General features: G+C 41.2%; 1 protein-coding gene across 1 annotated transcript; it reads right to left on the reverse strand.

The window, feature by feature from the left end:
* Positions 1-960: 960 nt before the first annotated feature.
* GRAMD1C (GRAM domain containing 1C) lies at positions 961-22,500 on the reverse strand (the record flags this gene model as incomplete). The annotated part of the gene is made up of 12 exons (XM_009572515.1): positions 961-1,171; positions 2,772-2,877; positions 3,722-3,832; positions 4,369-4,426; positions 5,350-5,529; positions 6,243-6,346; positions 8,063-8,205; positions 9,316-9,434; positions 10,228-10,374; positions 17,106-17,268; positions 21,097-21,217; positions 22,382-22,500. Coding segments are annotated over 12 exons (1,449 nt in total), but the record flags the coding sequence as incomplete, so codon positions are not given.
* Positions 22,501-23,295: the final 795 nt, after the last annotated feature.

Here is a 23,295-nt window from a genome sequence, read left to right on the forward strand (position 1 = left end):
TCCCGCCGACCCCAGCTCCCCCGACCGGGGAGAGAGCGCGACCCAGCCCCGCCTCCCCATGGCAGACGGGGGAAATAAGGCTGCGATCAGCGCTGCTGGCACGCACGGCTGGGGAAAGTTTCCCACCCAGCACACCAGCCGCCTATCCTCTGCGGGGTTCTGCCCCAGCACGTCGGGGCTCGGCCCCGCACCCCCCCCACCTACCCCGGGCTGCAGGCAGAAGAGCTCGGCTGTTTGCACCGCGGCAAGAGCACCACGCCAGCCACCGCTGCCCTACAGCCACAGTCTGAGCCCGAAGGGGTATTGCCCTTTCCCTTGCTTTCAGTTTTTATTTTCATCTTCCTTCTCTCGACCTGCTTGGAAAAAGCTTGAAGCCAGAAGAAGAAAAGGTGTTTGATCATCAGTGGGCACGCCCTGCTGAAGAACTGAAGAGCAGCCCTTCACGCAGGAAAAATACTCAGGGCTGAAATTTCTCTGGGAGAGCTGGGAACATATGGCAGAAGGCAGTCTGCCAAAGCTCGCAGTATGCAAGTGAGATGTAGCAAAGAGGTATCAAGCATTTTCCTGTTCAGTTAATTAATCTTAAAAATATTCATCCTTAAAGATGGTGACTTGTTTTACAATGTTTATTTATATGCTAAAAAAAGCATATAAACATCCTGTGGCTGTGAAACCACTACCTGTTCTTTTCCTCCAAAACACTCTTCATTGATGGTCATTTTTCAAGTTGACATAAAAAGCTGTGATTTCATCAAAGACAAGCCCAGCTCTCTGCTGAGGGTGTTCCCCCCTCCTCCGAAATCTGCAGATCCGTTAACGAGCAGCACAACTGCCCTCGCTCACTCACCACGGGATTTGAGAGCTCTGCACTGTTCGTAAGCGAGACTCCCCAGGATACAGAGCCAGCAGGAGAGACAGATCGCCAGGCTACGGGAATGCAGAACCCAACTTATTTCTTCCAGAAACCTTTATTCCGTGCAGCTTTTGAGCCAAATAGTAAAGAGTCCGAAGGTGACAGTTACAATCCCTACCCACAAGTCCTCACACACATATCTTGTCTTCCGACATCTTGAACAGAAAGCTGATGTGGGTATTAACTCTCAGTCTTGCCGCTTTGTGTCCTGTTCAAGTGGTCAAAGCTTCTTTGGAGCATGGAAAGGGAGCTTTTTAGCTGTGAAGATACAACCATCATACCTCCCCAATTACTTAAGTTAGTCTGCTGCATGGGTGAGTGATATCAGGAAAACAACGTCTCCCTCCTCCTTTTCTTTTAAAGATTTCATGCAATTTCCTCCTCCCCGTTTCTATAAACAGTTGCCTTACTGTGTACTCCTAAGAGCTATGCTGTGTACAGTTTATAATTACTAACAGTCCAGTGTGATAAAGTCTTAACACCTCACCAGACAATACTGCGGAAGATAAGCTACCCCACTCATTTTTAGTCACAGTTCATGTTCATAGCAAATACTCTAAGAAACATAACAGCAAAGCATGAATTTTCTTTCAATACCTAGCCCTCCCAGTGCATTTTGGTGCACAAAGTGTGTTTAGATTATTGACAACCCTCAAAAAACACGAGGTAACAGGCACTAAGATGACTTCTAGACAAAAGTGTTTTTTGTGATGAAAAGGTGGTTGAATTCTCACTTTTTTTTTTTTAACACACTATTTGTTCAAAAGGCAGTTTAACACTTCAGAATTAGAAATTTTTTGGGTAGTAAGCAGAGAAACTGAAAAGGGCATGGAAACCAGGAAATTCACTTCTACAGTGAAATTTCCAGCATTCAAGCTTTTTCAAGCTGTAATCAAAATAGTTAATAAATTAATAGCAATCTTGTATGCAGAGACACCTCTGAACACGGAGTATAAGAAATGGCTTCTTTTTCTAACCTCCTTTAGTGTGTGGGAGAACACAGAGCAAACTGGTGATGGATAAAGGTACATGTGAACTCCCCCACAGCCTTCCTAATCTAATAATTTCTTCTGTCACATTTTAAGGTTTAATAAAAGAACTTAAAATCAGAACATTCATAGGTCATAAGTAAAAAACAAAGTATGAATTTGCTGTCCTTCACTTACTGAGTTGAAATTTCAGCCTAGGGGTTTACCAGTCCTGGACTTCAGGATCAGAGAAACACAACAGCAGTAAACCACCTCATTATATAGTGTTTGTAGCAAGAGCCTGGAAGTGTAAATTACTGGGAAGAAGGAAGATTAACTCCATAGTTACGGAGCCTCTCAGAAACATAAGGTCTGCAGAATTTATTTGGTTTTCACTGGAGATTAGGTGGCCCACTGATACCAAGGCTAAGTGAAGCTCTTACCAATATCTAGAAGAGTCATGGGGAGCAAAAACCAGGATAAACCTGAATGGAGAAACCCTATAATGAGGTGGGCAAATACTTAACATTATGTTTTGAGCCTTCTTAGAAAAGAGGATCTGATTTGAATTACTCCAGTGTTTGCTTTGTCATGATTCAGAACTGCATCAACACATCTCTTCAGTAAAGGTACTTGACAGGTTTACAGGTTTAAGAAAATTGACATGAATATTTGATCTTTGTCCAAAGGAAAAAAAAAAAAAAACAAAAAACAAAACATCAGAAACATGAGCATTGCCATTGTACCAAATTCAAGCCTAGGACAAAACAAGTGAAGGAGTCATGAAAACTTTAGTTAGCACCAGAAGAAATCAAACAAAAGCTATGATGGCAGAAGGCAAAAAACTTGAGTTGAGAAACAGTATCACCAGGAAAGACTGGTAGACCTACCTGCTCAAGCATTTCAATTGACTCTCTTAAAACTCCCTTCACATGTTTAACCTGTTCCTTATCATATTGAGGGATCTCCTCTTTTGATACCGTTTCTGGGGATATGCTGAAAGAGATTAAGATTACATCAAACATGAAACAAGCACCTCCATGCCTTTCTAAAAGCAGCCACACTCTGCCGCCATTGCTCTGCCATTGCTAAAAGCATCCTTTCCCAAAAGCCACGTAAAAAGCTGCCTGCAGTTGAATTTCAATCCCTGTTGCCTTGAAGATACTGCCTCAGACCTTTGTAGACAACAGCCACCAAGAACAAATGTGCCCGTGTTATGTCTACAACGTAAGTTCTCACATTCCAGAGGGCAAGATCTTTCTTATGAAGAAAGTTACTCTAATCAGTTCTGAGATGATCACTACGGGAGGTCACCACACCGCTTCCATACTCAAGATCAGGTTATGGTTTTTAACTTGTTTGCTTGCTGATACCATAGAGAGGAAGCAACATCTGAGCCTCTTCCATGTGTCCGAATACAAAAGGCACCTAACATGGAAGTTTGACGGGGAGAGGAGATTTAGCAGGAGACTCACAGAAGGAGGCCAAAAACCTAAATAAATCTTTAACATTACATTTGAGATCATGCTGGTTCACACAGGATGAAGTGAATACTTCAGTTCTGTGATCAGCACTATGATATTCACAGAAGATGAGTCACAGCAGGGTGATAAATGCAAGCTAAGGTTAACACTCCCCCAAAAAACAGCTTGTCAAAGGAGAAATTTATTACTGCAAGATACAGTCAGACATGTCACTGGATATCAGCATAGACCACAGAAGAGCAGCAAGCCCCAGCAGCTTTTGAAAACTTACCACCAAGTTGCATTGTTCAAAATCTATTTCAGATTCTCATATAAGCTGAGGAAGAAAGAAAGCAAAGATTATGAATTCAACTTACTTCAAAGAGCTTTCTTCCTGAAGCTGGACATGATAGAGGGACTGAGCTGCATGCTCTATCTTTGACAGTTTGAGAAACAATGTTATATTCAGCAAGACCAAGAGCAGCAAACTGTAGACAGAAGAGAACAAAAATCAAGTCCTGTAACAATTTCAGTTGCAATGCTACTTTCAGTAGCAATGCTACAGAAACAAGATACGTGCTAAAAACAGCTAAGAAAAGAGAACCCTTCTTGGAGAAAAAGGGTGTGGGGCAGTGCTGTACTGAAAATAAAGATCTACCCAAACAATTCTTAGCAGTTAGCTTTAAGCTGTGTAACAGCAACCTACAGGAATGACAACAGTGTCTCCTCTTGGAACTTTTAAAACTAGGAAGAAGTAAATTCTAGAGATTTTTGTATAGGATCAGACATATGTAAACCTGCAAGATAGACTAGTTTGACAAGTCAGCATTTTCATTCCATGTGTCACTTCCTAAGTCAATCCATTCCCCTCCTATACCTGAGTGCTCCTATATATACATTCAAATTAGGTTAGGATCAATCATGCTACATGCAATGTTAACATGCAAGTGAGGTACAGACAAATACAGATAAAGACCAAGATGAGCTTGAGTCAAGCCACATTTTAATGCAAGTGAGTACTTACAAGACACTCATTACTACAATGATGGTGGTGGTCCTACTTACAGCATCTCTTTTCCTTCCTATAGGGCATGGAAGAGAAGGAGGTTAAAAAGTACTGAAGAACATTCCTAAAGGATGCCTGCAGATACATGTCAGTGCCCAGCATTTCACACAGAATAGCTCAACAGCTTCTGATGGAGAAAAATAACAGATCATGTGGGTGCACAAGATCATCTCCAACATTCACCAAGGCATTTCTGCAGTCATCTCAGACAAGTCAGCTGGACAGTCAGGCTCTTCCATCAGGAGCAGGATTCCCCCCACCCCAGTATGCTGCAGAGAACACAGCGCTGGGGCATGTTCACATTAAACCCAGATAGCCTGAGAGGGCTACAATCCATCCATTACTAACACTCATTCAGCACGTAGGCTGCTAGTCACACATGAGCAAAGACAGGCTGCAAAGTGGCTCTCTTCTGCTTGTTCTCCTGGCCACATTAGTCTTTCTGATGACCAGTGTCAAACCAAGTTCTCCTTCAACTTGTCCCATCCTTACCAGCTTGGTTTATATATTGGCCTGATGACAGCCTTTCGAAAGAGCATCTGCTAGTGATCAGACAACAGGGGCCGGACACTAGTGAGGGACAGAAGTGTGCACGTCCTCTCCAAACTGAGCAGCAATCACCTACCACTGTGGTCAGGCTGATCTTTAAGATCTTTATAATTCCCCTGATCTCCTAAACCAGTTTCTTACATTCATATTTTCTACCCTGGACAAGGAGCATACCCGAAAGCTGTCTTGTATACTGAGACAAACACGCTCACCTGAAAAGGTGGAGCAGCAGTTACAAAATTAAGTAATCAGGAAGTAATCTCACTTGCTATCACATCAATTAGATAAAGACAAGAGTAACGTACACACAAGTGTTACTCTTGCACTATTTTAAGAGTTAAGCTTTCCTGAACACACTTTTTGGAAAACACTTGATATAAAAATTCCTACCTATTATGCTGCCCTGGGACTCTACTCCCATGTCACCAGAGGAGTGTTGGGAAGACCGTCTGGGAAGTGATTCTGCCAGACTCCGGTGTAAAGTGCGTCGTCTTCGTCTCAGGGCAACTAATTTTCCAGAGTCTTCTATGGACTGATTAATTGCATATTCCTCCATTAGGAGATCTGATTCTGCAGCGGAAAAAATAAGGTTACTGAACTTTCAAAAGGAAAGCTGAAAAGCCTAGCACTGAAGACTTAAATTGTGAGATATGGAGGGTGGCAGTGAGAGAAGTAAGTGCATCTTCCAGTAAATGAACTTAAAGCAGGTAATTGACATAAGCTACACCTTGACCTGTACTACCTGTCCTATTTGCTACATGGCACTTAATACACTTTTCAGATATGATGTACATTCAGTCTGTGTAGGATTGTTTAATGATATGTTAGACAGCAGCTGGAGGAGCACTTCAAGACACTGTTAGGCTGAGACTTGGAATTGTGTTAGACTGTGAGCCTGCAGCCGTGGCCAGCCAGGCTGTTAACAGACATAGCCAAGGAGCCTGCCAAGTGCCACTGCTTCTCTTCTCATACCCACAATCAAGGAAATACTTAAAGATAGGCACATGCAGTTGAAATTAACGCTTTCCTGCTGTTCCTCATGTTTTCTTTAGAAACCTATTACTGACAAGGTATACAAGAGCTCCTTGTTAGCATTAAGCTACCAGGCTTCTGTTACACCCTGGAATTGGCAGATATATTGATGACAAGGACTTCTGACTTGGAGATTCCTTTGGTGTTGCCTTCTTTTCAAACCATTCTTTAAGAAATCAAGTTTGACAGACTTGTCATACATACACAGGAAAGGTAGCCTCCTTACTCTACTAAAGAAGAAAATGCCTCACCAAGTTGTTTGAAGTTTTCCTGTATTCCTCCCCAGGTATTCTTCTCGATTACAGACTTGACAAGGCCCCAGGGCTGTTTTTTATACTTTACTTCTGCAGAAACCCTAATAAACAGAATGCAATAGTGAAAGAGTGCTCTCTTGGTAGCACAGTGACAGCAGAAATCTCTTATCAGAAGCAGGCCTCCAGCTTACGTCCATACTCTGAAATATCAACTGGAACTGCCTTGGCTTTCCACCTGGGCAGCATTTACACTGAAGCAAAGCAAGAGACAGACAATAGCAAAGACAACATATCTAGCTAAAGCTTCAGGAGATTCAAATGTCCAAATTATGGGAAACATTTTTAAGTTTTTTCCTTCAGACTCAGACTAGCAGAGAATTTCTCTCCCCTGAAGTGTTCTCATTTTAACATACATTTCAAATAGGCTTCAGGCTTTCTGATCATAAAGTACTGCTTTTTACTCTGTATGTGTACACATGATGTATTACATGGCCACTGCAATGGCAGCAGGTGAAATTCATTATCACCACTCATGCACCAAGTGCTCAGATCCTACCCTGAGTAGGCAGAAATTAATATTCTATCTTTCTGTGAGCATGACAGAGGGGAAGTGACATTCCTGCCTTGCATTCCCCAGGTCAAACTAATCAATAATGGTTCTAGAATGGAAATGAATTGGAACAGAATCCTTCAGAGGGCTGCTTCTAACAACTGAATGAATCCTAAAGCTCTTCATAAAGGACAAAAGAATAGCCTGTGATTTTGATTTGTTTAAGTCAAGAACACTGATCTTCCTAGAATACACTTTCAACATTTTCAAGTAATCATCCAAATCAGTGTAAGCCCACTGTGTTTCTAGTCTAATAAAACAGCATCTTTCAAATAGAGTTTTTGAGCCATTTTAAACACGGTATAATAAAGCCAGCTGTAACACCACCATGCACCTTCTGTTCTACACACGCATGCTCTGTGCACCGTAATGAAACCTACATTTTTGCTCTTACCCTAGGGTTGCCATGTGTCTCATAAAACAAATATAGCCCTCAAAAAAAAAATTATCCAGAGCAGTTGTTCAAGGACCTTTCTTCCATTCTCGTCCCAGGGAGTCTTCAGCACTTTTATAGCCTGAGATAAGCCAGAATAAAATCCAGGCTTGCTTACCATTTGTGGGTACTGATGAAGTTTGAGATACAAGGTCTTTCTAAAGACAGCCCAAAAACTACCAAGGATTACGTAGTCAGAAAGTCACACAAATGCACTGAACATGGAACTTGATCACTTCAGGCATTTTCAACAAATGGGAGAGGAAAGGGCAGTACCTTTTAAGACTTCCCTATCTAGGTAGAGTTTAATAATGAAGCCTGATTCGCTTGAGTACCCTCCCTGCAAAGGTAGGTGTGTTCCATCTTCCCTGCACCTTCCTGTGAAACCATCCTCCTCTGCAGGCCCTTAGCAAGGATATCTGGGAAACTTTGTAATAAAACATTTCAGGTAGTTCCAATTTATCCCACTCACACAGCTGCACTCGAAAACGCAAGACTGGTCAGAACCCAGTTCAGTCTTGGAGATGAGTTCTGTACCTCGTAGAATCAACAAAAGAGTTCGTTTCTCACTGAATTAATGAGAGCCAAATACAGCATACACGTGACAAGAGATAAACCAAGCTTATTTTTCAGAAGAGATCCCCAGCTTCAAAAGAAACTGACCTTCTCTATGCTGTTGGCAGATCTTTTGATAAGCACCCTTCATCAACCCATAACGTACATGCCTTGGCTGTTCCCCCCCGCCCTCCGCCACTGTGCACCACTCAGGCTTACCGTAAGCGACACTTATGACTGGATGTGCGGCTGATGCAGTATCTGTTCACAGTGTAGAAATAATCATGGTAGGGGACATCATGGGTCAGTACCTCAGCATCCACCTGATAAGACTGACCTTTCTGGCTCTGCTTATGCAGGATCTACCATAAAAGAAAATAAAAATAAGAAGGTATGTTCATGGTACCCGACTTATTTTTTTTTCTTTCAGCCTGAATTCCTTAGGCTAGAGCAACCAACTCTGAGTGAAATAGAGTAGGGAGAAAGCCAGAACAACCACAATAAAAAACAGTTAAGAATGTCAAGTATAGATGGGGTGGGGAAAGAGAAGATGCTTCCCGCTAGATCCAACATAGGCAGCAGCAGTACTTCCTCACTGCCATCTCGAGTACCAGATGCAAGGCTGGCCACTGACTCATGACCACAGCTCCTCTTTGAGACTGACCTATGAGAGCTTTCCCAAAGCAGAATTGGAAGGCATCCCTGGTGGTCATCTTGTCCAAGAACCTTACTCAAAGAGGGCCATCTAGAGCTGGTTGCCCAGCACCATGTCCAGATGGCTTTCCAATATCTCCAAGGAAGGAGACGCCACAACCTCTATGGACAACCTGTTCCAGTGCTCCATCACCTTCATAGTAAAAAAGTGTTTCCTGATGTTCAGAGGGAACCACCTGTGTTTCAGTTTGTGCCCATCGCCTCTGGTCCTGTCACTGGGCACCACTGAAAGGTGTGGCCTTTGGTGGTGAAGGCCTGGCTCGGTCTTCTTTGCACCCTCCCTTCAGATACTTATACATATTGTAAGATGCCCCCTGAGCCTTCTTTCCTCTAGGCTGAACAGTCCCAGCTCTCAGCCGTTTCTCATATGAGATGCTCCAGTACCTTAATCATCTTAGTGGCCCTTTGCTGAACTCTTTCTATCTCTCTCATACTGGGGAGCCCAGAAGTGGACACTGGAAGTATTTAATTGCAACTTTTCACTCCCCAATTCATAAGAGATGTTAACACTTTTCCCCACAGACTTTGTGGGAGAAGTTTACAGCCATCTGTAAGGGTAGAAAGCCTCTCTGATTTCATCAGCATTTGGTCACTAATGGTGAAAGGGGCAGCAAGCTACCCTTAGAGATGCTACGTTTAAACTGCAGATCCACATTCAGCTCACTGAACTCAAATCCATGGTCAGATCTCTGACAGAATCATAGAGTTGACCTCTCCCTTGCTTTAGAAGGCATCAAACACACACATGCTCACAGTACCTGCTTTTCAGTTGCAGTTGTGAACTTCCCACAAAGTGGATTGTTAATCGTTACAGTGTATGTCAAAGTCCTCAACTGATTGCCACTGGAATCTCTATTCCAAGGGGTTGATACAGCATCTAGATGAGAAATTACACAAAATCTCACATGCGAATTACCTAAAAGGCATTACCTCTGCCCTTTTGTATCTTAACATTTTAAGAGCAGTGCGGGGGGGAGAGACAGAAAACTGATTCCAAATGGTTGTGTGTTTTGTGGAAAAGGGAAAATTGTGGTTCACTGATGAACAAAGGTGAGTCACTAAGTAGCTGAACCTGAGTCTACTGAAAGAGACTTGAGGGTGGGGAGAAGAGTAAGCAATTAGATGAAAATATGTCATTTCCCATCTGCTTAAAGTTGAATAGATTCACTTAGCATTATCAAAAGCTTTTGCCACTTTGCCTTCCAAGCTGACACTGAATAAATATTACCCTTTTTGACTTAATTTTCTGTTCTTATGATCTCAGTGAATAAAATTTACTCATCCAGAAAATTAAAGCCTTTGAGTATCGTTTAGGAGGATGCAGTGATTTTCCCTGTGTGCCAGCCATACACATTTCACTATTTCTGGGACACAATGCAATCAGAAATACCCTACAGAATGCATCAACTTAACAGCCTACCCAAAATTCAGGCATTAAGGTGCAGTTTTGTAGTGCACTGAAATGAGGTTTTTACTCTGAAATGTGACTGATCTACAGAAACAACAGGCCAGCTTTAAATATCCTCTCTCATAGTGGAACTTTAAAGCTTCAAAATTCTTTTAAAGCAAGGAGAAACTTAGAATTCAACTTAGCCCTGTTTAACATTCCTCAGAGGCTGAAATTTTCAGGATAGTTTGCAACATGGACAGAAGGGAGAAGAGTATATTACCTACTATACTCCTGGAATTGAGAAACCTCTGCATGAAGTGAGAATTGGTGAAAAGGATTTCAAACATCTTGTCTGCAGTAATGTGGAAAACTCTGTTTATAAAAAGTCTCCCATAGAGATCATTCTCAGAGACAGTCTCCTTCACTGCTAAGAAAAGGCAGAGAGATCCGGTTAAGAAAAGAACAGTATTATGAAGAAACTTTATCATATTCTAAGCTTTATTACAGCTCAAATCCTTCCCAAGCTTGCATCGGCGTTTGTTTCTCACTCTCAGAAACCCAGTAATGAGAGCAGCACATGATTTGGTAGGTAGGTTGTCTTCAGGAGCAAAGTCCAGAGTTAATTTTCTAGCCTCCCCCTGCCCCCATTTCCCTATGCAAACATAAATCAACATCACAAGGTCCCATCCCTTTCGTATTGGCTTCAGTATTCTACTAATCCTAGGAAGGACTAGGAAACACTGGGGAAGACAAAGTTAGCATAATCTCCATTAATATGTGTGTCTATTGTACAAAGACGACATGCTCGCAGGGCAGTGAAACCATACTAGTTTTCTTCTTACTTGTGGCTAGTTTCAGAATTCTGCTTTTAGCATCTGTAATGCTGGTAATGTCCACAGTCTAAGAGACGGGTACAAACTCCTAAACAGTTCTTCTCTCCATACCTATTTATAAGAGGAATGCAAGAGGTACCCTGCTCCATTTTGCAGTCCTGAAAAGTGCACCAAGACGCTTAATCACCATCCCCTATTTCAAAACCACCAAACACCCCAGTGGCGATCTGTGGCTGCAGCACTGATTTTCGCTATTTCTGCTTCTTGTTGGTTGCTGGCATGACTCAGCTTTATGGTTATCTCAGCCACGCTTGCAAGAGATAAGGGATAGAATTATAATCCTGGAGGACAAGCAGTTTCCTATGCCAACCCCAACTCAATCTGCTTATGCTTCAGAAACAAGTCCATCCTAAGCTATAATTACCAAAAAACCCCAAAAACCACCCCCACACATCACTAAAATGAAACTAAAAGCCTGAAAGCAAATCTTGTGGAAGCAAGACAGAAGTCAGGATGCCTAACCTTTCAACTGATACAAATGAATGCTCAGAGCTAGCAAAGGTCAGTGCCAGCTGCCAATGCAAAGATAGCTTGAATATCAAGCTATAGTTCACAAGCTGCCTATAGGCTAAGGTTACAGCTTGGCAGCAGTCAGAATTGATAAATGCAAATGCAGCAACTAAACACCACAACAGTCCCTAACGAAATCCAGCTCTGACTCTGAGCAGACTTCCGCTCTAGTGCTGCTTCTAGCCTGCTAAAGGTCCCTGTTACACATCTGCCTCCAAAAAAGTTCTCTCTGACCTAATCAGGCTTCAGTGTAGGACCCCAAAAGCGAAGCATGAGTGCCAGATTTTTGTGATGCACAAGAGATGAACTTCCTTCCTATGTCACATTCTGCTTATGCAATTGTAAGTCTATACAATTGTGAGGTGGGACAGAAAGCAAGCAGGCATTTTAAGGGGCCTATTTAACCAGCCAATATGCAGTCATTACATGCTAGAATACAGATTCTGCTGTGCTGAAACATTCTGTGGGAAGCCAGAAATTCAGCCTGGGTTTTCAGCTTATGTTCACTGTATTTCCCTCTCAGACTTGAACCCAATTTCAGCAAAATGCAGCCCGAGTGAACTGTAAGTTTGACTTCAGCTAACAAGACCTCAACATTACAGACCTCTCCTTTCAGAGTGCAGTCCCCATTCCTCTCTTTCACCCAGAGACAGGAAGGTTCAGATATTGATGTTGACATCCCCTTTGCCTACTGCACATCAGCTAACACGAATGGAGTCAGATACAGGTAATTCAAACCTAGTTACTCTGAGTCTTACTCAGCTGGACCTTGACATGGCCAAGGAATCTGCTACCATTTAAAAAAAAAAATACAAAGGCCCAGACATACAATCAAGTCACCATGCATCAGATAAGCTTTGACAGCTATTTGTATATGTCTTAGCAAATACAAGATAATACAAGTTACCTTTGCCCCAGTGAGGCTTAGCTAAGCGACACAATTTTATGTTCATCTGAAATGCATGAGGACAGCTACTATGTTTCTGCTGATGTGAGGTAATTTGGTAAGCCACAGCAATTTATGATATGCACAAAGCCCATGCATTACTACCTTAAGGTGCAGACCTTGCTACTGAGATATTTTACTCTTCGAGCATGAAGTCTGTCCTCCTTGTAGTGAGGCCTTAAGCAAGAGCATCCATGGGTCTACACAAAATTTCCTGTTAGTTGATTTACCTACACTATTTCTATCTACTCATGCCTCTAATAAGAAATAGTCAATGCAGTGCCAAGTGCATGACAGTGTCTATTGAGAAATACGTTTTTACTTACAATCCCTCTCAGCTCTTAGAACAAACAAACAAAATTTTTAAAAAATGCTGTTATCACATAAAGCAGTATTTTCAGAAAATCCAAGCTGAAATTGAGTTGATACATCAGGCCCATCAGCCACTTTAGATGCTAGGATTCAAACAGCTGTTTTCCAACAAAGCCTGGAAATCTTTCAGACTATAGGTGTGGAAGGTGCACGTATGAATGCTGCTGTGAGTTCCACATCTGTGGAAGCAAGTTGCTGCATGCACCAAGAGCTTGACAAGCTTCAAGTCACTTCCATCTGGGCTTTTCAGAGAGAAGAAATCTGTAGAAATCCTAGATGAAGCAGTGAGCAGAAACAGTAGCATAGCAAAGAATAAGTGTACAGTATACACACTTGCAATTTGAATAGAAAGCTTTAACCACTCGCCTCTGCTACAAATGAATATGCATGTTTGTCTACTGGTTTTTTTTGTTCGTTATGAACAAAATGTTTTGTGCAGGTATCTAGATATCAATTTAACTCCTTAACTTTTAATGCTGTTCTAACCCCTCAGCAGTATGCAACTATCAACCACTAACTCTCTTAGCCTGAATACACTTATAGATGAATTGGACCTACTGTCCGGTAAGAGAACATGAGATTATTCTGATTTTAGGTTAGGATCCCTAGGGACCCAAAAATCCAGAAGCAAATATATTACCCAGAGTGTCCTGGTTCAGCATGAAGACAGCAAGTCCCTCCCCCACTATTGCCTTGCACTTCATAAGGTCATTTTCATCACTGCAAGGCAAGCTGTGAAATAATGTTTGAATATAATACCATTATGCAGCAGTGATTGCAGAGGTTTGAAAACATCTACAGTGCAAGAAAAGAAAGAGACAGAAAACTGGAGTTTGGGAAAGGGGGCAGGAAAAAAATTGTTCTTAAAATTCCCATTAACAACCAGCAGCTCGAAGCTAAACACACACCACAAGCAAATTAAGAAAGCTGAACAGATAAGAGCAGAGGACATCAAACAAATTAAGATGGCTGATTTTTTCACTCCATGGAGTTGGGGGAGGATCAGAAAAAAAAGTATATAAGCAAATCTTGGCAGTATTGAGGATTTCTATGCCACTGCAGATGGGGAAAAATTGCAAACTGCATGAAGAATAAGCAGGTAGGAGCCTTTAACCAGATACACCTGAAAACAAGTCAATAAAATCAATTCCTAGAGTGAACATGTTCCAGACACTATCTACTTAAAGACTGCATCAGCAATATTAACAATAGTTCTCCTATGCTTTAAAAAGCTAAGTACAAAATTAACTTGGGGAAGTACCGAGTAAGTACTGTGACAATGCTAGCTTTTTCCAGTTCACAAGATAAAAACTTACGCCTTTTGCCTTTAGATAACTCAAACATATATCCTCCAAACCCCAAAGCAACAAATAATTGGTAGTTATATATTCAACAAAATACATGCTTTTGGTATTTTGATTAAAATGCCAACAAGGTAACAGGGCTACTTCCTTACATATATTGTATAACCAAAATTTCATATCTTGGAAAAACAAACAAACAAACAAACAGGACTGAACTAATTTCAACCACCCTGTATTTCAAACATTTTCTGCCCCATATATCCCTATCTGCAAGAAAAGCTAAGCCACCACTGTACCCATCTCACACCACTACAGTGTAAGCAGTTACGCTCTCCTGCAGACCACACATTTAAGGTGGTTATTAGTACAAATAGAAGCAATACAGTAAGTCTGTGAAGTTATGCAAGGAGATCAGTTTATGATGTCCCCATATACAGTAAAGCTTTCTAACAGAAAAGAGTATTTTCCAATTTCCTGCTTCCCCCTTCTTTCTTTGAAGTATTTTATTCTGCTTAACATTGTCGTTGCATACAGAAACCCTATATACAAAAGAGTCATTTGAGGAAATTCAGAATCTCCTGGCTCTATTTTGGAAATATATATTCCGTGCTTGAACTAAAATTTGTTTTCTGAAATTCAGAATCAAGACTGCAGATATTAATTTTTAGCTTAGCCAAAAGTTTGTCATGGCTAGAGATTTATACTCCAATTTATGAAACCAAAAAAAAGCACCAGAACGCAGGTCAATAGGCCAGCAGTGCACAGAGAGATACACACCCCCCATCCCGAGGTAAGCGATGTGAGAATTGCTTAGGGCAAGGGAACTATTGTTGCCAAGGCTCTGGCATTCCAGCTTTGGGTATCAGGTGGACCCGCAGTTGGAGAACAACAGTCTTGAGCTTGCCCCTCACCTTATTTGCCAGGACACCTCCATGGGCAGCCCGAGTATGAGCCAGAGGACACAAGCGAGATTAATCACATGGGTAAACCTTTGCCATGTGGGAAAAGCTAGTTTCATTTGCATGAAGGAATTCACCTTGTAAGAGTATGGGGCAACTGCAATAGAAAACAGACAGAAAAACAGAAGAAAAAAATTCTAAGCATGAAGAACGGAATCTGAGAGAAAAGATTAATGTTGTGGGACTAGAAAATCCTGCTCTGAATAAAAAAAGACTAGTCTTGAGGGAGGGAGGAGAAGTAAGAAAAGCAGCATGAAGCCAGTTCTCTTTTAAAGAGACATCTCCAGTTTAATATGCTCTATTTACCTGACATCACCAATGCAGGGATGACAGGGAGTATTTACTGCTATCATTGAGGCAAGCAGCAGCATGAAAGACAACAGGACTATTTTCAATCAATTTCACTGGAGACCTTTGCCATAAAAAATAAAATCCAGACACAGAAGAGAGATGTGGTACTAAGAGGATAGGAAAACTGCAAGATATCCAAAACATCCAAAAGCCCAAAACTTCCTGCTGCTCTAAAAGATACACCTGTGATGGAGTAAACAATTAATTTGTGAAGCTTGTTAGGTGTGTAGGAGTATGGCACAAACAGCAGCCTGTTCAAGTAGGCATATTCACAAAAATGATACAACCTGACATGCATCGAGTTGAATCTGAACTCAAGCAAACACAGAAGCAGTGTGGGTGAGCTTAGTTAGTTGAAAAAAAAGGAGAGTTAGTTGAATATAAAGTATATCCTCAGGCAACAATCACCACTTGCAGGCAGCCAATTTGATCCATGACCTTGAAAGCTTTCCTGGACACCCCAGTGATCCCGACATAATGACACCTGCAAGCAACTTCAGTTGCCAGCTCTGTTGGAAGGGATGAGATGCAAAGTTTCTTAGCCAGATTAAGAACTGGCCTCAATTAACTGAATTGTTATATTCCTGCCAACAGGTGATGAAAGTAAGTTATCTCTTTGCATATGAAAGAAATATTCAGCTGCTACTGAGCACACTGCTACTGTTGAGCTTTTCTGTCCTTCATTTGCACACCACCATACAACTTTGGAACCAATCCAGGTTGCACACACCTCCGTTTAAAGGCATTTACAGAGTCCAAGATTGGGATATTTAACAGAACATCCACCACAACTTCAGTGAGCTGTCTGAACAACTACGGCCCTTTGGCACAGAAAAGTTCCCCACCATAAGTGAAAAGCTCACCTTTAATAGAGTGAGAACTTGTCAGGGGCTACTGTGGGACCACAGAACGAGCACCCACAGACCTCAGCACAAGTCTCACTGTCATCCAGCCTGGGTAGAAGGCATGCTCTGGCCTTACTCTCTCCCCAGGACATAGCAAAAACGCTCATACCAAAACCACTATGCAACATACAGCTACACTTCTCTCTCCTACAGTGAGAAGAGGAATGGAAGCATGTAACATCCAAGTTACAATCTCTACACTACTGTGGTATCCAAGTTTCTTCTCATCTTGTACTGGGTAATAAGTATGAGTTATGAGGATGGTATATTAGGATCCATTAAGATACTAACTCTGTTGGCACACAAAGTGTAAGCTGCTCCAAGATACATGTTAAGGTTTTTCATCTTCAGACCGATTCAGAATATGCACAATACACTCCTGAAAACCGGGAAGTTGTCTTGCCTGGACTTGCAGCGAGTTCCTTGGTTTACTCCATCAATAACATTGAAGCCCATATGCCTTAAGAAAGTAGAAATGTAAAGAAGCGGGGGTGGGGAGGTTGGGGGAATCTTTCAGAAACTGGAGAAGAGTCTGAAATGTTTCCCCTCACTCCCATGAAGTGAAAACAAAAGGAAAGAAAAAAATTTGAAATACCTGTGAGAGCATGGAAAGTGAACAAACACCACCACATTGTCAAGAAACTTCTTTTTTTTTAGTTTAAGCTGTTAGCAACTCTTTACCCACCAAAGGAAAAAAAAGCAAAACCACAATTTGTTTTCGCTCTAAACATCCCCCAACAACTTTTTTTTTTTCTCCCCAGAAACTAAGAAAGATACAAACATGTTTTTACTGCAATTCTGTGAAACAAATAAGCAAACAAGTTTCATAAGATCAGAAAGTTCTGTAGCTTGCTCCACAAGTGAGATGGAACACCGAAGTCAGATTGTTTTACAGATTCTTATTGTTAAGAGATTTACCTTCCTCACTGTCTGAGGCACTGCTCTTCTCTGGAAGATTTTCATTCTCATTCAGGTCTAAGGACTTTTCTAAAGACCTGCTCCTGACTAGCTTAACAGGTTTTCTTTCTGAAGATGGAAGAGGGCTCTTCTTTATTTGCCTCTCACTTGGGGACTCCTCCACCTGAAACAACCAAGAAGAAAAAAATGCATCAGTAATCACAGACCATTTAAAAAAAGAGAAAGTTACTTTCAAAGTAGAAGGACATATAAGGGAAGCCACAAGTTCTATCTGCTCAATTATGACACAGCCAAGCACTAATTTCTCCCTTGTTCCCCTACCCCAGCCAACCTCTCTTCCTCTTTATTTCAAACTTTCACTTTACCCTGGTAACAAGGGACAGACTTACTCATCTGTACTGTCATACCTAGAGCTGCCTTAAAAGGGACAGTTTACTCCCCATCCAGGCCCCTTGCACCCACCTGCACAGTTTGGTCCCCTTCCCTGCATCAATGCTAGCATTTGTGAGTTAATTAAATTAATACAGATTACTTACTTTTTATTGATCAGGTTAGTTTTTTCCTGCCAGTTTAGCAAGGGGTCCAACAATCCTGAGGGGAAGCACAATGAAGTAGGCAGGGCCTCCCTTTTTCAGGAAGATTAAGTCATCCCAATTACATATTTGAAAGGTGTTCTTATTTTGTAGGGCTCAATTCCCCTTTGACAAAGAAAAGTTTTAAAACACTGTCTAGAGCCATCCTACCTATAAAATGTTACTTCTCAGGAACAAAGCAATGGATATCATTTGCCATCTCCAGGACATCCCCCAAAACATCAGTCACTGAATCAATGATGCAGCTCTTGACCCTAAAATATAATAACTGGCGGCTAAGCTTACGTGCCATTGCATACTTCAAGAAGTAATTTCTAGTGAAACTGTATGTCCAAGGTTTGTACATCTCAAAATGCCACCTAAAAAGCTCGGCTACTAGCTATGAATCATAGTTTTAATTCTAAACGTCTCCTCAAAGCTCCCATTGCCTCCAGTGCAACAGCTGGGATCAACAGTAGTACAGCCCCCCCATATGCAGTAGTACATGGACCATAATAAATAAGATCAGGCCTCCTCAACTGAGTAGTTCCGATTCATCTGCAATACCATCATCCCTAAAGATTATTCAGCACTGATTAAAAAAAGCAAGAGCATCCGCTACTTGAGTAGTCATCATGTACTTCCTGTACTTGGCTTTTTTCAAAATAAAGACCATCTACATTTTTGTGCAACTGAGGACCATTAGTAGAAGGTGGAGGTCGCTGGAAAACAAAAACAGGCATGAATTTTGACTGCAGTATAAGCAGGCAAAAAATACTCCCTCAAGGTCAAAAAAGGAAGACTGCATCAGAAAACCAGATCAATTAACAAATGCTCCTATTGAAAGGAGCTACCATGCCTGAAGTTATACTCAGTCACACAATAGGAACTAGGACAGAACCAACATTTCAATATCAAAAGTATTCTACCAATACAGATGGAAGTAGCTAGTTGTGGTTAAGCAGTCTAAAAATTGACACAGATCCAGCACAAATCCATGGAACTCTCATAGCATTTTGATGAAGATTAGGGATCTGGTGAACAGATAGAGCTCCCACCAGCAGCATAAGAGCAGCTCCACTATGCCACACACAGAGCAGGAAAGTCAGGCTCAAGTCAGAAGACTAGAGCAACAGCTCCTACAAAAAAGCCTTTCGTGATGTCAAGGAAGAGGAAATTCATGCTGACACTTTTGGAATAGCTGATCAACTCCAATACAGTTTTCTTGTTCTATGAATTTTTTTTTTCCCCCTAGAGAAAAAACAATAATGATTTTAAGACCTGTCTCCTGAGCTAGTCCAGCACTGCTAAGCTCTGTGCCAAGGCTTTTCAGTTTTTTAACCTGTGAACAGCAGGCTCCTGGAGTGGAAGGCTCTAAGGTGTCCCTATGAAGGGTGGAAGGAAGAAGATGGTTGATCCAGACAGGCAATAAGGTGGTTCCCACATTGTGAACACACGTGCCATGACTGGTGTTACATGCAGACTTTCTTTAATCAACTATGGACAGCTATCGACAATATTTTTTCCAAGACAGGCCAAGCACTATAGCCAGCACCTCCATCATTTCAGATCTCCTTCTGAAGAGAGCTTTGGGACTTACTTTGCCTATCAGAGCAGGAAAGAAGGGGTTAAGTCTGTTTCTCTCCAGTCTTTGGAAGGTGATTAAATGTGTTTTGTGTCATCAGCGCCATGGTTTTTGATAAATACATTCTAAGCACTACTGCCTCCTCCTACTACCCCTGAGCTTCTACAACATATGCTGTAATCCTGGGGTTGTGGGGAGTGTATCAACATTCTTGAGAAGTGCCAAGTGACACATATAGCTCAACACAATCATTATGTATTTTAGATACACTGAAGCAGTAAGCTAAGCAGTTTAGTTACATATTTATCAAGACTGCACTTTTACACTATAATTAAAGGACTTTTTAAAAGCAGTTTATTCAAGGGAGAATCCTAGCGTTTTTCCTTGCGTACAAACCAAATCCCCAGGCATTACTGCTTACCAACATGCCCAATTAGATATAGCACCTGCAAGAGACACCTCTGGGTGTGGCACCCAGTAGGTAAACAAAACACTTCTTTTCCAGGCAGAGCAATTATTTTTAAATGGGTTGTTCTTATGCAAATAAGAATTAAGTCCAAACCAAGACTAAACTGGGTAGATTTTTAGTTATCCTAAAGAGCACAAATTCCAGCAGCATCCACAGACCTCCCTTGCAGCTCTCCAAAAAATCATGTTTTATACTGCTGGATTTTCCATGAGGGATACCCATCATCCGATTAACTAAGCTTTTAACATCTGACAAACAAATACCAGTATTGTTTGCTGGTATGAGTGTCTAGCCATTAACTTGGATTTCGGCGAAACTATTTAAAGCCTGCTTAACCTCCAGATCAGTTTTAGCAAGTGACAAAAACCGTAAGATTTATATGGTAGTAAAAACTATTACAAGCATCTCCTTTCTTCCCTCCCCGTATTTTCCAAAGCAGTAATTAGGCACCCAAAACTAGTGAAGTTTATAAGAAATACTTTAGTGCTTTATTTGGTTTTCCAAGATCTTTGCCTTGGAGTATCTATTAATCAAAAGAAAATGTCTGTAACATTTCAGGACTACAACTACACACAGGAGTCCCAGCAACTGTGTGAGACACTGTGCATGCCTCAGATACCGCTACTAATACGCTTGCCCTCCCAACCAGCCAAATACATTCACAAATTCATACAATATCATGAGTAAAGCACCCATGCTTGTTCAGTTGTATTAACCCAAGGCATTAAGTAAAAACTCATCTTGTGGTTTTTTTCCCTTCCTTCTGAAACATCTCCACAAATCTAAATAAAAAAAGGTTTCATATATTCACAGCAGCACACTAACTGACCTTTGAAGGCAAGGATAACGCAGCACAACTACCCTCTAATAAACCTCATGTATAGGAGAGATGGAAGTGTAAGAGCAGATTTTTTTTAACAACAAATAGCACAAGCAAGAAAGCATTGGAAGTGAACAAAGGCATTACTTTCATAAAGGCACTTGCATAAAAATGCACATGGTCCCTAGGAAGGTGAATAAATCATGGTTAATTTTGTTTTTACAGCTGGGAAGACCAAGGCATAAGCCTCAGCATTCTAGCCAGGTTATGCAGTGAGTCAGTGATGGGACACTGCTGAAACCCACCCCAACAATATTCTCTTATACAGAAGTTTGTTCATTTCCAAATTAAAGACATATTCTTGAAACCTGAAGATATTCATATTAAATTTCTGATGTGAAAGCCTTCTAGACTATCATGAATTCTCAGAGGCTTCTTGAGAAATGACAGTCCCTATGCACTACAGATACATGCTTACAGATATACAAGTTAAGCGTATATGCTTATCAGTTACAAATAGTAAGAAAGGCTGTGTCAACACTTACTCCTGGCAATGCGGGGCTATTGAGTGACTCTCCTTCTGTTTGAAGCGTGGGTTCCCGAACTAAACCAATCATTTTAGGTAGTTTTTCATCCCTTTCTCCAGAATCATCACAAATGCTGGATCTGTCCAAAGCAAAAAGGAAGATATATTTGGAGATAATAAGTGCTGAAAAATCTGAGAAAGCTTCTCGTGTGTGATTTTTGCATTCAAATCATGGCTGTTCAGCTAATATTAAAAACTAACAACTCATTCTTCCCACATCGAGCTCATTAATCTCTCAAGCGATTTTCCTCACCCTAGCCACCTCTCAGAAGATTCAGCTTCTGACTATAAGGTTAGTAAAACCAAACACTGGTGAATCAAAGAGAAAGTGAATGCTGTGGGAAAAGAGGAAACACAGATAGCTTAGAACAAGTTTGGAAAGAAAATGTTTTAGAAAGTTTGAGACAAGAATTTTTTCCTGCATCCCTTATTCCAGAGTTGCAAAGTAGTGCATTTTTTACAGAGGAAAAAAAAAAAACCAGGAAATATTTAATAGGACATTTTTTGAAGCTTACAGTGAACTTAAGATTTTTTTTTTTTTCCTAACAAACATACTTAGACAACATAGGGTTGAAGAGAGACATAAATTACATTGTTCAAGTTTGCAGAGCCATACTTATTTATGTACAGACACAAAAATTAAAGCCCTGTTATTAGATTGATGTTGGCAGTTTATAAGTTAGTTCACATTTGTTCCAAAAAATGATGGCAACAATTTAAAAAAAAAATCCACAAAAATCCACATACAGTTAGATTATTCCAGCTTCCTAATTCAAGCTGAGGACAATATAAAAATAAGCTAAGGTCTCAGACATCAGGAAAACAAAGCAAAACAAGTGTTTTAGTCTCCAGAGAGAAGAGGAAAAAGTGTCTGAACATCATATATAGCTCCATTCCATTCAGCCCTTCCACATTGTTGAAAGGCATACAGATCCTAATTAGATACCATCATGAGAAAACGTTGCTATTTAAGCTATCCTGCTGATATCCCCAAGCAGATCCAGGGAGAACAAGGTCTTCCTATCTCCCTCCTCTAAGGGGCCTCAGCTGTACTCCTACCGTTTTAGACAATGAACACAAGTTTTTATGCGTGCTCAGTTTATACACTTCAGTTCTTTACATCCTTTTACTACAGGCTTAACCTTTCGGGTAAGGCTACAGCAGCACTTTGGAAAAAGAACTTCTAAGCAGGAGGACACTGTTTCTTCCTGAGTATTTCAATAAGCTTTATAGCCTCCCCTTACCGAGGCTGCCCGTTGTCCTCAGACGATGAGTGGAAGCTCTCCATCTCCTCGCTGTTCAGGCCCAGCTCAGAGCCATAGCTCTGGTGCACCAGCTGCCAGAATTCCTGCTTGGTCAGCCTCTGAAAGAAAGCGAGCTAGTCAAGAACTACAGTATGGGACAGTAAGGCACAGGAGGTAAAACAGTTTGAATTACGCCACAGCCTTTAACCTCAATTCTGACAAGGACTGAAAGCATTTAGGTATCACATTTCAAGATTGGATTTCAGCATTTTGGGGAACTGTACTCCCGTCTACACCATATTCCCAACCCATCACTGTTCAACCAATAACATCAGACATAAAAAAATTTGTTATTTCAAGAAAACACACACTTGTAGCCACTACTTGCTTCTTCATGTGTCACCAATGTTTTCACAGCTATCTTTAAGGTAGCTCCTTCCTGAATTTCACTCAATACAGCAGAAGACCAGTAACTAGTAGACAGTCAGGGACTCCCTCTTTGATCTTGGACAAACTTTAATAGATACATGCCTGTTTCCTCAGGATGCTCAGAGTGCATTACAAATGGCGAGAGGCTAGCGTTTCAGTCACTACAGACAGCAATGTCTAGGTCAGCCAACCGTCCACTTTGCCAAGGTGGGACAGGAGGTCCTCGCTTTGGAACACCACCAGAAGCCCCCTTACATAAAATAGTTCCTTTTGCTCAGTAACAGTGTTACCTTTACTCATCACTAGCTACTCTTCTCTTTCTCTATAATCTCTCTGCCCTCCTCCATGAATTCTCACAGCTACTGGGAGATATTTAAGTTCCCTCAGATCATCTGGAAAGTCAGGAAGTGAAAGTAGTATGACAAACTCATATCGGCAATGTACGCAACTAGTTTCAAAGTCCACTTCAGCTGTAAAGGGCTCAA

This window comes from Fulmarus glacialis, unplaced genomic scaffold (genome assembly GCF_000690835.1).
Source record: "Fulmarus glacialis isolate BGI_N327 unplaced genomic scaffold, ASM69083v1 scaffold16602, whole genome shotgun sequence".
NCBI classification, from domain to species: domain Eukaryota; kingdom Metazoa; phylum Chordata; class Aves; order Procellariiformes; family Procellariidae; genus Fulmarus; species Fulmarus glacialis.